The 17,207-nt window shown below is 45.1% G+C and overlaps 1 protein-coding gene across 1 annotated transcript in view; it reads left to right on the top strand.

Annotated features, from left to right (window-relative positions):
* LOC308156003 (putative helicase senataxin) overlaps positions 1 to 17,207 on the top strand; it is a gene marked incomplete at its 3' end in the record, with an annotated part of 69,425 nt that overhangs the window by 14,671 nt on the left and 37,547 nt on the right. The window contains exons 4-12 of the mRNA XM_080529365.1: positions 8,547 to 8,660; positions 8,758 to 8,942; positions 13,181 to 13,648; positions 14,228 to 14,483; positions 14,709 to 15,002; positions 15,608 to 15,775; positions 16,266 to 16,495; positions 16,764 to 16,916; positions 17,051 to 17,201. Of these exons, the coding sequence (XP_080385491.1) occupies positions 8,547 to 8,660; positions 8,758 to 8,942; positions 13,181 to 13,648; positions 14,228 to 14,483; positions 14,709 to 15,002; positions 15,608 to 15,775; positions 16,266 to 16,495; positions 16,764 to 16,916; positions 17,051 to 17,201 (2,019 nt within the window). The remainder of the gene's footprint in view (positions 1 to 8,546; positions 8,661 to 8,757; positions 8,943 to 13,180; positions 13,649 to 14,227; positions 14,484 to 14,708; positions 15,003 to 15,607; positions 15,776 to 16,265; positions 16,496 to 16,763; positions 16,917 to 17,050; positions 17,202 to 17,207) is intronic.

A 17,207-nucleotide genomic window follows, 5' to 3' on the forward strand; every position in this document is an offset into this window, starting at 1 on the left:
TCATTGTGCCTTGAGATTTGTCACTGGTTGTAAACACCTTACTCATCACTGCACATTATATATAAAAGCGGTAATTCAGTATCTGTGCCTGCCCAAACCTGCTTTTAATTTCTTGTTATTTTGTATTATGTCTATCTGTGTATTGAATGTATGCCTGTGTCCTTGTGCTGCCCCTCTTGGCCAGGTCCCTCTTGGAAAAGAGATTCCTTATCTCAATGAGGTCACCTGGTTAAATATATATATAAAAATAAAATAAAAACGTACGGTTCGCCAGCCATGGTTCAATACGCACTAGTGAATTGTGGCATTTTCGATTTATGTTGCGTTCCATTCAAAGTTCGAGGTCAAGTTTGTCTAGAAAGCAGTTGCTTCTGTAACTTGTTCAAATGTTTGTTCATGGCGAGCAGAGTTGAGAGCATGAATGTGGTTGAGAGGCAACAGTTTGAGGAAGCCCCGGATTCCTACAAATCTGCGGTGTGGGGTCATTTCGGTTTTGGCATTGAATACAATGACGAGGGAAACATTGCTTCATGTGTGTCGTATATAATAATAATAATATTAACTTTATTTGTATAGCGCTTTTCATGCAAACGTTGCAGCTCAAATTGCTCCAATCATTATATAATCATAATTTAATTATTTATTAATTTAAAGGCAATGAATAATAAATACTTATGGAGGAAACAGTACACAGATGATAGAATTAGCAAAAGTCAAAATATGAATTACATCAAATGGGAAAATCATCTGCCAAAAACAATTTCTGGATATTAAATAAATAAATCAGCAGCAAGATGCTCTCATAAAAGCCTCTCATACAGTAAATGTCTTAAACATGCATTTCCACCGTCAGTCACAGTAACTTATATTGATAGTAAATAGTTAGGGTTAATAGTTTGGGTTACATCTTGCTATTTAATTGTGTCCAAACTTGTCCGCTATAGATCCGTCAGTCAATTTGAGATGACAAGAGAAATGAAAATAGAATAGTATAGAATAATTCACCTTTGGACCCGAAATACCCAAATGCATAATGCGTATATGGGCTACTGGACCTTGCCAATGCCTTTGGCTCTGTGCCCCACAAACTCCTGTGATCTGCCTTCGACTTCTTCCACATACCGGACACCATCACAGCCCTGGTTAAATCCTACTTCCAAGACATGCAGTTCTGCTTTACCACCTCTGACTTTACCACCTCTTGGCAGTGCCTGGAAGTAGGCATCATGGCGGGATGCACTATTTCACCCCTGGCATTTGTGATGGCAATGGAAGTCATCATCCGAGCCTCAAAATGGGTTGTAGGCGGACAGCGAGTTGACTCTGGTCAGCGTCTCCCTCCACTCAGAGCTTACATGGACGACATAGATGGCGGTGCGCTACTCAGTCGCGCGGCTCGGAGTGGCTTCTACACTGGTGTTTCTTTGTGTTTGTAAGTACATTTGTATGTACACTTTTATCTTAGTACTTATAGGGAACAGTTGTGTAAATAGTACCTACAGCAGGCTCGACTTATTAGAAATCGGCACGCAAAACGACAAGACAGTTACAGCGGAGTTTCTGAAGCAACACAGGATATATAACGAGATAGCCCGTGTACCGGGAGAACCTTGGTTCTCAGTCCCCTCCCTGAGGCGGAAGCGACGGAGGCGAGATCGTAAACAACCCCGAGGCCGCCGGGGAGGCCTGTTAGCAAGGCTAAGGAGAAACCCAAACAAACCAGCTTTACCAAGCATTTTCCTCTCTAACGTCAGATCCCTGACGAACAAGATGGATGAACTGAGACTACAGGTGGCCAAAAACAGCATCGTAGGGGATAGCTGTGTGATTATTCTGACCGAAACCTGGCTAAATGACAACATTGTGGACGCTACCGTTAGCTTAGAGGGCCGAACGCTACATCGCGCCGAACGGAGCGTAGCGGGAAGTCAAGAGGAGGTGGGATCATAATATCGACGAAGGATAGCTGGTGCTTAAACACGAAAACTGTAAGTAGCCACTGCTCCCCAGACCTAGAATACTTGACTGTTAAATGCCGACCCACATACCTGCCTAGGGAGTTTAACGCGGTGCTAATTACATGTGTGTATATAGCGCCTAGCTCAGACAGCAAAGTAGCATTGGCGCGACTATATGACGTCCTTAGTAGCCAACAAAGTACTGATCCACAGGCTATTCACATCATAGCGGGGGACTTTAATCATGTCGACCTGAAGGCAGTACTACCCAAGTTCTACCAGCATGTAAAATGTGCAACGAGAGGAGAAAAAACACTGGATAAGGTATACACCAACATCAAACGTGCTTACAAGGCTAGTCCGCTAGCTCATCTAGGCATGTCTGACCATGTGTCAATCCTCCTGATTCCTGCATACACTACAATGGGGAAAAGTGCTCCCACCACCACTAAGACTGTCAGAACCTGGCCAGAAGGGTCCGCTCCACTGCAGATCTGCCTAAATGACACCCTATGGCAGGAATATGAGCATGAGGACCTGGAACAGTACACGTCGTCGGTTCTGAACCACATAGTGAACTGCACCAACTCAGTCACCGTGGACAAACGGGTCCGGGTCTACCCCAACACGAAGCCATGGATGACTGGGAAGGTCCAAAAACTGATAAATGAGAGGGACAACGCCTTCTTCGCAGGGAAGCGCACACCGCTGTACAGCTCCACCAGGGCCAACCTAAAGCGCGGCATCAAAGCGGCCAAGGCAGGGAACAGAGAGAAGATTGAGGAATGCCTCCTGAGCAACGACTCCAGGCGGATGTGGCAGGGGGTTCAGCAGATGACAAACTTCAGAGCCAACAGGCTCACAGCCGCAGAGGACGACCCCCTGCTGGCGGGAAAGCTGAACACCTTCTACGCCCGGTTCGACGAGGGGCGAACGGAGGTAACCACAACACAAACACCACTCTCTCCAGCTCTCAGCAGCCTCACCCTCACAGAGCATGAGGTGAGACGCGTACTGAAGGCGGTGGACCCCAGGAAAGCCTCGGGCCGGATGGCGTCCTGGGACGGGTGCTGAGAGACTGCGCCGACCAGCTGGCCGGGGTTTTCACCAACATCTTTAACCAGTCCCTGTCCCAGGCCACCGTCCCACCCTGCCTGAAAACCTCAACTATCATCCCAGTCCCGAAGAAAAGCACGGTGAGCTGCCTAAACGACTACCGCCCGGTGGCACTCACACCAATCATCATGAAGTGCTTCGAGAAACTAGTCCGGGCCCACATACTCACACACCTCCCGCCCAACCTGGATCCATACCAGTTCGCCTACAGAGCCCACAGGTCCACAGAGGACGCCATAGCGACGACTCTCCACGCCACTCTATCCCACCTGGAGAGGGGAAACAGCTACGCGAGACTGCTCTACGTGGACTTCAGCTCCGCCTTCAACACCATCCTTCCAGACAGGCTAGTGACCAAACTACTAGACCTGGGTCTATCACACTCTATATGTGCGTGGATCAAGGACTTCCTGACCGACCGCCCCCAGAGGGTGCGGGTGGGCCCCCACACCTCCACAGCCCTCAGCCTCAGCACTGGGTCACCCCAGGGCTGCGTGCTAAGCCCCATCCTCTACAACCTCTACACCCACGACTTCACCCCCGTCCACCCCAGCAACTACATCGTAAAGTTTGCAGACGACACCACCGTGGTTGGATGTATCTCGGGGGGGGACGAGGCGGCGTACAGGGATGAGGTAGAGCAACTGAGCAAGCTGTGCAAGGTTAACAACCTGCTGCTAAACAAGTCAAAGACCCAGGAATTCATCGTAGACTTCAGGAGGAAAAAGTCTGAGATCCAGCCCCTGCTCATCGACGGAGAGAGCGTGGAGAGAGTCTCAACCCTCCGATTCCTGGGACACAACATGCGGGATGACCTGGCCTGGAAGGACAACACTAAAGGCACCATCAAGAGGGCACAACAGCGGCTATACACCCTGAGATGCCTCAGGAAACAACACAACAAGCAGGAGATACTGGTGGCCTTCTACCACGGCGCAGTGGAGAGCATCCTCACCTTCGGCATCTCCAACTGGTTCCACAGCTGCACAACAGCGGAGAGAAACGAGCTACAGAGAGTCGTGAGAACAGCACAGAAGATCACCGGCGCCCCCCTCCCCTCTCTGGAGGAGCTGTACAACACACACTGTCTCAGGAGGGCCTCCAAGATCTCCAGGGACCCGACCCACCCTGGGCACGTACACTTTGTCAAGCTGCCCTCGAACAGGAGGTACAGGACCCCGGCCGCTAAGACAAACAGACTGAAGGACTGCTTCTACCACAGGGCCGTCAAGGCCCTGAACACAGAAAAGGCCTAAAGTTCTGGGCCCAGGACAGTCCGGACGGATTGTATGGCAGCTAGTGCTGAGGCACAAACATGTACATTTTCAAGCCTGCAAACTGTGACACTTTAAAATAATGTGAAAAAATACTCTTTGTGCAATATGACAACCCTAGTTGACTATCTGTGCAGTATAGTACAGTGGATTGTGTACATAGCCTTTATTGATGTAAACCAGCTCCTTACCTTCTTGTGATTTTATGCATCTATGCTTTTTCTAAAATGTGTTTTCTTTTTCCTTTCCTAACACCAGGGGAGCCACCCCTCCTAAATTTCATTGTTTGGTACCTGTACTGTAGCAATGACAAATAAAGTCCATTTCATTCCATTACAATATTGACCACCACCGTCCTATGCACCAGGAGGCTGCTCAGAAAACTGGAAGAGAACATCAGTTGGGCCCGTATGAAGATCAAACCATCCAAGTCACGAAGCATCTCAATTGTGAAGGGAGTGCTCTCTGACCTGAAATTCTTCATCGGCGATGATCCAATCCCAACAGTGTCTGAGCAAACTGTAAAAAGCCTTGGCAGGTGGTATGATGCAAGCCTGAAGGACAAAGACCAGGTGCTACAACTGCGCAAAGATATCAGCAGTGGCCTGCAGTCCATCGACAAAACACAGCTACCTGGAAAGTTAAAGGCTTGGTGCCTGCAGTTTGGACTCCTACCACGGATGCTGTGGCCCCTCGCAGTGTATGAGGTCCCAATCTCAACCGTAGAGAAGTTGGAAAGAGGAGTCACAGGCTACATCAAGAAATGGCTCGGAATTCCACGATGCCTTACCACCATAGGCAGGGATTAAAGTTCTCCGTCGCTACGACGGATTTCCGTCAATTTATTCCAAGTTGCGACGGATTTATTCCAAGTTGTGACGGATTTTACCTGGTGTAATATGATTTGTAGAGGCATACAATCTATTTTGATGTTGGTATTAGGTATATAAATGATATATAATAGCCTATATAGCCTACATATAGGCCTTTATTGGCTACAACTATGCGACAGTAACAGAGCGGGGTGCACTGACGCTGAACCCCTCATAGTGAGAAGTAGGTGGACATGGTGCGTGGTGCTGAAATAGCCGACATGCGGTGTGTGGTTTGAAAAAAGTAACGCCAGCTCAGTAAATCATTCAAACTTAATGTTTACTTATAGGCTATGTGAATGTGACTGCACCACACATGTGAACAGTAACAAAGCAAATGCAGTTTAATTTTATGAAAAACATTGACAACAAAATAGGCGCAAAAAAAAGCTGAATCCGCTTAGCCTATATGCTCCTGAAACGACAGAGCAAACACGCTACATTACTATGGATAATAATTACAATGAGCCATTCATTAAAAATAGCAAAAATAATATTAGGCTATTAAATCTCACTTAATGAGAAAACTGGCATCTCCCATCGGTCACTATTTGTTGGCTATCTGGTGATATGGACGTCTTTGAGTGTCTAGAAAAGCGCTATAAGTCTAATGTATTATTATTATTTATTATTATTATTATGGACGTCACTTTAATCCGGCAGTTCTCAAGGTTTTTATGCACCAATCGATTCCTCTAGTCCGTCTTTATCGCATTCATTGACGAAAAGGACGACTCGCATGTATAGGTGGAAGGGAACATTGTGAGCACGGAAAATGTGAGTCTCACAACGGCTTTGCATTGATGAAACCAGGTAGGATGAACGCATAGTTCGCTGTCCATTCCTGTTTAAATGCCCTGTTTTCACCGTCAACTTTCCTCTTTAGACCTTTGGAGAGTGACATTATGTTTCTCTTGCTAGCTAGCAGGTTTAAATGTTTAGCTAACTTCACCCGACACGCAAACAACCAATCCAATAATAATGTGACCTTGTCTGGGAGGAGGGGGGAATAATTATCAGAATAAAAGTATGTTAAATAATTATTAGAATAAGTTAGGCTGCGCTACATCGTCAGTCCACACATTTATTATTCAAAACTATGGAAAAGGGTGAAACTACGTTTCAACGTTGTTGAGAATCACAACACAAACTCGCTAGTCAAGCCAAAATACTGCAGCGAAATGGATTGGACTGCTACCTAGTTAACTAGAACACTACTTTACATTGTTTAGCATGCTCACAAAACAAGCCGTGTTAGTTGACTAGCGATGTGTCATTGATTTTCTACAACGCGGAAATGTGTTCACATTTTCCGAAAGAAAAGTCAAAGCATTAGAACGGAAAATCGCACTCGCGCTTTGCGCACGGAAAGCCACCGATTTGGCCCGAATTTGTTTTTCCGGCAGGAGATTTTTTTTTGCTTTAATCCCTGACCATAGGTCTCTACGGAGATAGCATCCTCAAGCTGCCCCTCACCAGTCTCACAGAGGAGTTCAAGTGTGCAAAAACAAGACTCCAGATGACACTGAATGAATCCAGAGATTTAGTGGTGAGCAACAACGCACCAACCTTGGCAACCGGGCGCAAATGGACACCAGCCAAAGCGGTGGAGGAAGCAACAGCAGCCCTCAAACATGCTGACATTGTGGGGCATGTTCAGCAGGGAAGAGGAGGCTTCGGGCTAACAGCTGCTCGCCCTGCTTGGAGTAAGGCCACAGCACCAGAACGGAGGAAGATGGTGGTGGAGGAAGTACGCCATCAGGAGGAGGCTGGAAGATGGGCCAAGGCAGTCTCTCTTGCCAAGCAGGGACAGTGGACGCGATGGGACAGTGTGGAGAGGAGGAAGATTAGCTGGAAGGACATGTGGGCCATGGAAGCGAGGCAGTTGAGCTTTATTATCAGAGCTACATACGACGTCCTTCCAACACCAGTTAACCTTGGCCAGTGGTATGGTGAAGACCCGGGGTGTGCCCTTTGTTCCACGCCAGCCACCCTCAGGCACATTCTTTCAGGATGCAAAACTAGTCTCGCCCAAGGACGCTACACGTGGCGTCACAACCAAGTCCTGAAGATCTTTGCATCCACCCTGGAGGACAAACGAGCTGCCACCAACTCCCTACCGCCATCAGCATCCAACCACCAACAGGCAATTACCTTTGTCCGTGAGGGGGCAAAGGTTACCAGGAGCAGCTCGACACCATCTGAGCGAGGCCAGCTACGGTTGGCCCGCGACTGGAAGATGCTGACTGATATTGGACGACAGCTTGTGTTTCCTAAAGAGATCGCCATAACCACCCTGAGACCTGACTTGGTTCTCTGGTCCCCTTCTCTAAAAAAGGTGTACATCATTGAACTAACCGTACCCTGGGAGGACGCAGTGGATGAAGCTTACGAGCGGAAACATCTACGCTATGCTGAGCTCGCCGCCGAAGCACAACACCGCGGCTGGAACACTGAAGTCCGCCCAGTGGAGGTGGGGTGCAGAGGGTTTGTGGCAAGATCTACCACCAGATTGTTTACAGACCTGGGAATCAGAGGCCAAAGCCTGCGTTCAGCCATCAAAGCTGCATCGGAAGCAGCCGAAAGAAGCAGCCAGTGGCTTTTTATGAGAAGGAAAGATCCCTGCTGGGCCCCGAAGTAGCCAACCAGAAGGTATGCGGTCAGCTTAGGCCTGACTCAGGGAAAAGGACGCCCCTGCCTTGCATAGTCTCATGAGACGTCAGCCATTCTCATGACGAATTAGGATTGACGCAAGTTCGGGGCTGATCCCCCTGAGCTGGCCACCTCTGGCGAGGGTGTATAGCGTGATGGCCGAAACACCCCATGACCTGGAGGAACACTACTGATGTTGCGTCCGAAATTAAACCTAACCCCAGCCCCCCCCCCCGCATGAACCACTCACCACCAAGACGACACACACGCACACACACACACTCTCACGTACGTGCCTGCACAAAGGAATTTACATCTTATCCGGTGTTTCATAAATCTACCTCCTGTCACTTTTACTTTTATTTCTTCCTCTCCTATACCAGTAGTCAAAGCGTGTTTTATTTTATTTTTGTATTGTTTTTATATTATACAATATACCACTCATATTCTGGAATTTGTCTGAATGTTAAGGTTCCATAAGTAAAGTAACAGTTTGTAAATAAATAATAGCATTTCTTTTCTACGCACAAAACACGTACCGAAACCGTGACCCAAAAACCAAGGTTCATACTGAACCGTTGTATAGTATGTATTTCCTTACTGTTTAGCACAACTAATAATAATAATAATAAGTTTGTTTTCAAAGTTGATTTGTTCTCTTTCTTCACTGTCAGGTTTATGCATGCTGCTGAGTCAGTTAGACACCCAGGCTATGGACTCCCTCTTCTTAGACCCAGAAAAACATATACTGCAATGCATCCTCAACACTTTGGAGAGAAGCATGGACGGTAAAACACAATCCCATTATGTACCTGGCCAGCAACATTTAATTAGATTTACTTACAATTTACACAATGTATTCATATGTATTTCTTTACCCCCTAGATGAAGAGATGGACAGGAACACAGATCCCTTCTGGCCTGCCTTGCAGTGTTTTATGGTGATCTTGGATCGTTTGGGCTCTAAGGTTTGGGGTCAGATTGAACCAGCCCCTGCCTTCCAGACAATTACAGGGAGCCCTAGTTACACTGCAGAGATCGAGAATATTAGACACGAAACTATGATGTACGTGAGTCACTCTGAAACTTAAATTCTCTGTCTCATTTTGTTCTTTGATCGTAATAGTGAAAATACCACCGCTCATCCGTGATCAGACTTTTTCTGAGGTGCTGGAACTGAAGACTATCAGTAGAGTGCAAAATAACAGCATCCGCACACTCTGTGCAAAAAAACGTAGTTTATTGCGAGCTTTCGGTCGTAGACCTTCGGGCATAAAGCAGACAAGTGAATGCAGTGGTTTTAAGGGTTCAAACAACATCACTTGATTTAGCCAATACACCTGTGTTAGAGGTAACGGAATTCATCTCTTCAAAGGACGTCATCACGATTAAATGCACAGGTCCGGAGGGCAGGTGAATAAAACAAATCAATCCAAATAGTGAAAATACCACTTGTCTGCTTTATGCCTGAAGAAGGTCTATGACCGAAAGCTCGCAATAAACGATGTTTTTTTGCACAGTGTTAGTGTGCGGATGCTGTTCTTTGATCGTAAGACAGAGATGTTTGGAGTTCACTGTAATAATCTTTATACCATTCTCTCTTTTTTGTGATGATCATGTATCTTGCAGTCAGATGGTGTACAACAGCAATGACAAAAAAAGCAAGGTATGTTCTACAATGTTTTGTCAGTTGTTTGAGTGTTCCAAAGTGCTGAATACTTCAGTTTCAGTATGCACTGAAAGCTTTTTTTAAAACAAGATCTCTTCTAGGACTTAATGGTCTTCTCATGAGCAATCCTCCCTCTCCTACAGAACATTACCACGCCTTTCCAATGTGCTCCTCATCAACAGATTATACAAGTCAGAGACAGGGTAGAGATGAACTATTGCATACCCTGATGATTTTATCAAGAATGAAAATCATGAGTCCTGCCACAGAATTAACCGGTTGAATATGGCCAACATTGACATTGGAACATTGACTCCCAGTACCCTCCCTCCATACCTTTCCTGGCTGCACACTCAGTATACATGTTATATACAGTGCCCTTCAAAATTATAGGCACCCTTGGTAAAGATGAGTAAAAAGGTTTATTAAAAAATCACCTTTTGGTTAATTAGCTTAATGTCTTTTTTAATCCTGCCATTTCACCAAACGCCTGGAGTAAGCTAAACGCTACTGGAACTTTGACTGGAACCGTGTTCTAGGGTCAGATGAAACAAAAATTGAGCTTTTTGGCAACAAACACTCAAGGTGGGTGGCTAAATGGGATGGCTAAACCGAAAGGAACCTGCTCCTCACTGTTATGTATGGTGAAGGTTCAGTGATGTTGTCGGGCTGTTTTTCCTCCAAAGGCCCTGGGAACCTTGTTATTAAATCTGACTCTTCCAGCATGACAATGATCCAAAACATGCGCCCAAATAAACACAAAAATGGTTCACTGAACACAAAATCAAGCTTCTGCCATGGCCATCTCTCAGTCCTCTGACCTAAACCTCATTGAAAACCTGTGCAGAAGAGGAGAGTGCACAAGAGAGTACTGTTAGGGAAATATTAACGTATCTAAATATAAAATAGAAAAAGGTAATAATAATAATTCATTACATTTATATAGCGCTTTTCCGAGGCTCAAAGACGCTGACAATATGGGAGAAACGGAAAACACAGAAACAACAAGCAACGGATAACATGGGCACATAGAACATAGAGTTAACGAACGGGGAGGGGGGGGGGGGGGGGGGGGGTAGGGACAGGGGAGATGGTTAGGGGGTTGGGGAGGCTGTATGCATGTCAGGGGGGTTGGCAGGGTAAGGGGAGATGGGTAGGGGAGGTTGTATGCGTGTCCAGGGGGGGGTGGGGGTGGCAGGGTTGGGGGAGATGGCTAGGGGTAGGAGAGGCTGTAAGCATGGGAGAACAGGTAGGTTTTGAGGTGGGATTTAAAGGTGAGGAGTGAGGGTGAGTCTCTGAGTGGTTGAGGGAGAGAGTTCCAGAGGCGGGGTGCAGCTCGTGAAAAGGCACGGTGACCGAAGCCTTTGAGTTTTGAGGGTGGGACAGTGAGGGGAACAATGGAGGAGGATCGGAGGGTACGGGTAGGGCAGTGGGGGAGAAGGAGGTCAGTCAGGTAAGGGGGGGCCAGGCTATGGAGGGCTTTGTATGTGAGGATGAGCACTTTGAATTGGATACGTTCTTTGATGGGGAGCCAGTGGAGAGAGTGGAGGACAGGAGTGATGTGGTCACGGGACCGGGTGTTTGAGAGCAGGCGACCAGCAATAGCCTGGTTTCTTCAAATTGTATAGAAAAGGTATTTAATTATCTTTTGCAAAAGGAGAACAGTTTACAGCACGACAGACATGGTCTGTCAGTCAAAGTCTTCTCAGAAATGTAATGACAGAGGCGAAAACAGGGATATTTATACATAGGTAACAGTCACGCCCTCAGGTAAGGTTCAAGCCAATCACAAGCATTTCCTGTCCGCATCTTTGATGAGCAGGGGCTAGCTGTCATGCAAATTATGGTTTTCATTGTAAACTGGTTTTCATTGTAGAAAAGGCCGGGGTCATCCAAGTATGTTGATTCTGCCCAGACAGTCTGACTTGTGAATTCAGTCTCAAAAGTAATGAATGTCTTATCAATAAATAACATTTCTTATCAGGCATATTATTCTGCCACAGTACCTAGGACCCTGGATGATCTGGAGAGATTCTGTAAAGAGGAATGGTCTCAGATTTGTTGCTCTGTTTTCCTCAACCTTGGGGTGCCAACAATTGTGGATGCCACTGTATATGTAACATACCTAGAGATGTTATCGATACTGGTGCCATTATCGATTCCCTCATCGGTACCTAATCAATTTTGTATGTGGAAAAAAAGTATGCCTACACAGGTTCACTGTCAATGCAGCTGTTCTATTATCTCTTGAGTCTCTGAACACAGTATAGAATGTCTGCCTAATAACATTTGAATATGTTAAAATGAATTACAATGCTCATTTTCTTAAAAGGATATCACTTGGAAAACAAATCTAAAACTCACTGATAAAATAAACAATTCTTCTTTAGAAAAATATGTATGGATAGTAACATCTGAATAAATGACAATACTCCTTTTCTAAAGCGAATAAGCTTCAACCAAATATAACATTTAACTGGCACGTAATCAATACTTCTACAATTTAGGTGATCATGTGAAGACTGATGTCTGTCCTATTTAGAAAAGAGGCTACAGTGCAGCCAGCAGTATCATTATGCTATACATACTGATGATATTAAATTATGCATTTTACTTATTAAAATATATTTTCAGTTCATTTCAGACAAAGAAACGTTAACACGTGGGTAGCAAGTATCAATGGGCGCGTTATTATTCAGTAGCAGTGACATGCAGGTCGTCTACCATTTAGAATCCACGATGTTGCATTTCGCTTGACTGTCTTATTTTAAATAGATAACATACTACGTTATCAGCTTTCTCAAGCAAAGTTTGCGAACTGATACCAGGCATTGTGGAATAGCCTGAGTGCTTGAATACTGTCCACTCTGACACAACACTGCAGAGTTTGATGTCATGACGCATGGCTTTTTGCAACGCGCAACTGTCAGAAAAACATACCGGCATCGATAAAAAGAATCGATAACCTTGGAGTCGTACGATTGCGATGGGTCGGATAATTTGTTACCGGTTCTCGATTCCCTAAACATGCCCCAAGACCTATTGCCCCTGTTTAACTATAGATATATTGATATTCATCTCATGTATATTAACGTATTATATTCACAACATATACTGTTGTACTATGCATTGTCTACAATATCATATCTTTTGCACTATGCCACTATTTGCACATCTGGTTAGATGCCAAATGACATTTTGTTGTCTCAGTACTTGTACTCTGTCATTGCACAAAGTTGAATCTAATCTAAAGAATGTGTTAGTGAGCAGGGTAAAAAACTATAATTGTATATTTTCTGTATGTGACTTTGGTATCCCACTTTACCTTAAGTTGCTATATATCCACTATACCTATGTAATAACTCTGTAATTACACATGCTGTTACATAGTATAATGGTCATGTATTTCTAATTCCATAGTAATGAAGTTGAGAAGTTTTTTTTATTATTATTATACTTACTAAACTACATATACTGTGTTATTAGCTAATGACTCTCTAACAACATGTTAATACAATGTTGTTACTACAGGAAATACAATGTTACTACACAGGTATCAGGGCAAGTTAATGTTAAGTCTTACCCTTTGGCCTAATTCGGTTTAGTATTATAATGGGTTTCTCTTTTTTTCTTTTGAAGGCTATCAGAGGCTCACCTGTTGATGGCAGTGTGGTCTATGAAGAAATGAACTCTTTGGTAAACCTCCTGCAGTCAGATATGGGCCAGGCAATGCGAGTGCACAACAGCACATTTCTATGGTTCATCCCCTTTGTGAAGTCTGTCATGGATCTCAATAACCTCATCTACATCAATGAGGTCATCCACTACCTGTGTGGAGAGATCAACAGAGACCTGCTGAACCGCCGTGTCTGCACTTGTGACAAGGTCACAGAGTTCTTCACCTTCATTCTTGTTTATATTATTGATTTGCACCTCAAAAGTGGCCGCATGAACATGCTCTATTACTGTGCTCCGAAGTGGGCTGAGGTGGTGGTGAAATGTGCCACCCTTCCCAGAGAGGCTTTCATTCACCACTCAGATGGGCCTCCATCCTCCTCAGTGTCCTCTACATCTTCGTCAAGGCTCAGTGCGCCAAGCAAGGCAACTGTGAGCAGTGCTGTGCCACAGGCATGTATGTCCCTCCTCCGGTCACTGCTCAGGAAAGGGAGTAGGCTGACCTCTGACAAAATGTGTGTCCACTTCCTGAACCTTCTAAAAAAGCAGCTCAGGGAAGGTCCTCAGAGGCAATGGAGCCTGATAGGGTCGGAGATAAAGCATTTACAGACCTGTCTGAGACGGCTTGTCAAAATGATGGACAGGCCAGCCACAACACCATCACCTGAACCCCTGGACATGATTCTAGTGCCACAATCATCGGCACTTCAACTCAACAGTAACACAGCTGAGCCTAGCGGTTTAGGACAAGCCCACCGTCCTATTAAGGAGGAAGTGTTGTGCGATAATGGTGAAAATAGTACCTCTGTCGACAAGAATTCAAGTGGAATTCAAACAGGTCATTCATTTCTGACAAAGGAGCCTGGAAACCCGGAAGAGGACTCTATAGAGAATAGTTCAAGACCAGCCCTTGAGTTGACTTCTTTGAGGCTAGGAGAAAAGAAAAGAAAAGCGCCTGTGAGGAAAGCCCCTCAAATCACCACACTCTCACCTGAAAAAAGAAAATCAAAGGCATCCTCAAGTGGTGCAGAAATGGAGGCTAATCCCTCCACCTCATCCATCTCACCTCCCACTCCAACCATAGTTCCTCACAAAAAGGTACGCACGCCTACAGAACCCCTGTCCACAGTAGAGAAACTGGGCTTGAAGAAGAAGGAGCGCAAGGCCTTTGATCTCTCTGAGCGATCTCTTGTTTGTGTTGATCAACTGCGGCGCTATGGCCAAGGAGTTCACATTGAGCAGAAGAAGATCCTGATCTCTGATCTCTGTAAGGAAAATCAGAGCCTTAATCATTGCTTGCAAGAAAGTTCTGATGGGAACAAATCAGCATCATCCACCGTAGTAAGCAAAGAACCAGCATTATCTACCGTAGTGAGCATAGAGCGAGCATCATCAAACATGGTGAGCAATGCGTCCAGTATCAGGGACCAGCCGCTATCTACATACTTTCTAAGTAATGTTGATGATATTTCTACTGGCACCTCTGATGAAGTTGTCAGAGGGAACCAGGAGGAAGATGACGCAAACTGGATGTATCTCACCCAGATGGAGCCGACAGATATGGAGATGTGCTCACAGATGGAAGAAGAGGAAGATATGTTCTCCACCCCCATCCGACACATTTTGAAATGGACCTATGATATGTTCTGCTCCTACAAACAGTTTGGTCCCCCCTCTGATCTATGTGCATTACCACTGGGACCAGTTGGCACCAGTTTCAGCAGCTTTGATGAGTACTACAGGACCATTTACCCCCTGCTTCTCACCAATACTTTTGAAGAGGTGGGTACTTAACCTGTATGATGTGGTAGCTGATTTAGGTGTGCAATTGAATGAATGTTTTCAGTAGTCATAGTTCCTACAAAGGGTAATGAAGATGGCAGTGACATTTTGGGCATATTTGAATGTTGTGAGTAGTTTCCTACATTTGTCCATGCTTTATCCATGCAAGATGCTATGAAACACTTTTTGAAATGTCTCCTAAAACTGATAATTTGGTTTAAGTGGGATAAATTCTCCTTTCTCTATTCAAAGCTTGTAAGTGAATGGGTGAAGAACACAGATTCAAGAAGGCTGATATCTAAGAATTTAAGAGTTGATGGAAATGATTACAGCAATGGTGTGTGGAATGCCCGTTTTTCAGGTAAGCTTTCTGCAATAACTGTTTATAATGACTCTAATCTCAAGCGATGGCTAAAATAAATAAAAATGAATGACCTATCAACATTTCAGTTACAATATTGTTTTGATGTGTTTTGGGTATGTGTAGAAACCTTTAATAGTCAGTTAGAAAGCTCAGTCCTAGTCTTGGACCCCAGTAAACGTTGGTTAATGATTGTGTGTTTATTTGTGTGCAATGCTGGTCCACACTAACATAAACGTCTTCTTTAGCAAACATCATTGCTCATGAGGAGTCCCGTCAACTTTACCCTAAGGAGGATGACCTGGTCATTCTGTGGCTGCCCCAGAATACTGGGGCATACTCCAGTGATGAACAGGAGTACCTGGAGCCCAAGGCCCATTTGGGCTGTGTGCACAGATCCAATCTCATTAATGGAGGTGTGAGTCAGTGAATGTTTTGTAATGAGTAGGGAAGGTTGGTGGGTTGGGGTGGGGAGGGGGGATGCGTTAAAAATGAGCTGAGCAATTCAACGTGATAGCCACCGGACACCAAAGCTGGCGATTTTGTCATGTTTTTTTGTCTATTAAAGAGGAAAGTTACCCGAAATCCATGTTCATATGTACTTCTGGTCAATCCAAAATGCATACCGTCTCAAACGGTCATCATTTTGTGTACAGCTGCACACGCTAGCTCTTGGGCTGTTCAAGTGAAGGAGGGAGGGAGAGTGGAATCTTGGGAGTTGTAGGAATACAGGACTGATCAGGGCATTCAAAGCGAGAGATCTTGGAAGTTTTAAAATCAAAGTTTTTTTGTGAATGCGTCTTCACTAATGAAAACAACAAACCCACTGGATTATGGGGTAAAATTCTGCTTCAAACTCTCCATCTGTCCTCACTGTTGTGCATTTGTTTATCTCTGCCCCTACAGATAAGTGTCTAACCTTGAACCTGGTGATTAAGACCCATGGGAATGTGACATCTGTGAATGAGCAGCCAGTGCGCTGCGAAGTAGTTGGTTCTCTTATCAGCACCCTCAGGGAATACAGGGCACTGACCAATCTCAAAAGCAGCCCCATGCTTAAGCCTCTCCTGTTTCCCCAAGTCTCCTACTTCCAACCCAGTCAGATCTCCTGCTTCCAACCCAACTTCAACTTGCCTGTGAGAAACCACATTTTAAAAAATACAGATTTGCAGATTTGTTTTCTTAAACTTCCCTTTGACAACCATCTTGCAGAGTTTGTGTGTGAATGCATTTTTCTTTTACTAGAAATGTTGACTTAACTTCAACTTGGCTTGAACTTGAACTTGAATTGTTTCTTGTTTGGCAAATGTGACATGGCCATTAAAACTTGTATGGAAATGTTGTGTATGATGTCTTCCATAGCAGTTGCATTTGTATTAAATCCACATCTGTGATTGTCCACAGAGCTATAATTCAGACCAGGTGAATGCAGTTAGAAATGGCATATCTGCCATCAAGAACCAGCAGGGGACCCCAAAAGTCTGCCTGATACATGGACCCCCGGGAACAGGAAAGAGCACAACTATTGTGTGCTTGTTGGAAAGGCTTTTCTCTGAGGTATTTAGGTGTTAATTTAATGAATACACTCCACCACTCCACTTCTGTCTTGTTCTGGCTAACATTGTCAAAGTTTGATATGACCTCACCTTTGTTCATGTGTTTGTGCTCGTAACCACCAACAGGGCCACCAGAGTGTGGCTCCTTCCCCAGGGAACAGGCAGGCGAAAGCCCCCCGCATGAAAGTACTCCTGTGTGCTCCATCCAACGCTGCCATCGACAACCTGATGAAGAAGGTCATCACGGTCTTTAAGGATAAGTGGGATAAGTGCAGGGTCCCAAAAGGTACGA

The sequence above is a fragment of the Nansenia antarctica genome, assembly GCF_963989245.1.
Source record: "Nansenia antarctica genome assembly, chromosome: 4".
Taxonomy (NCBI): Eukaryota; Metazoa; Chordata; class Actinopteri; order Argentiniformes; family Microstomatidae; genus Nansenia; species Nansenia antarctica.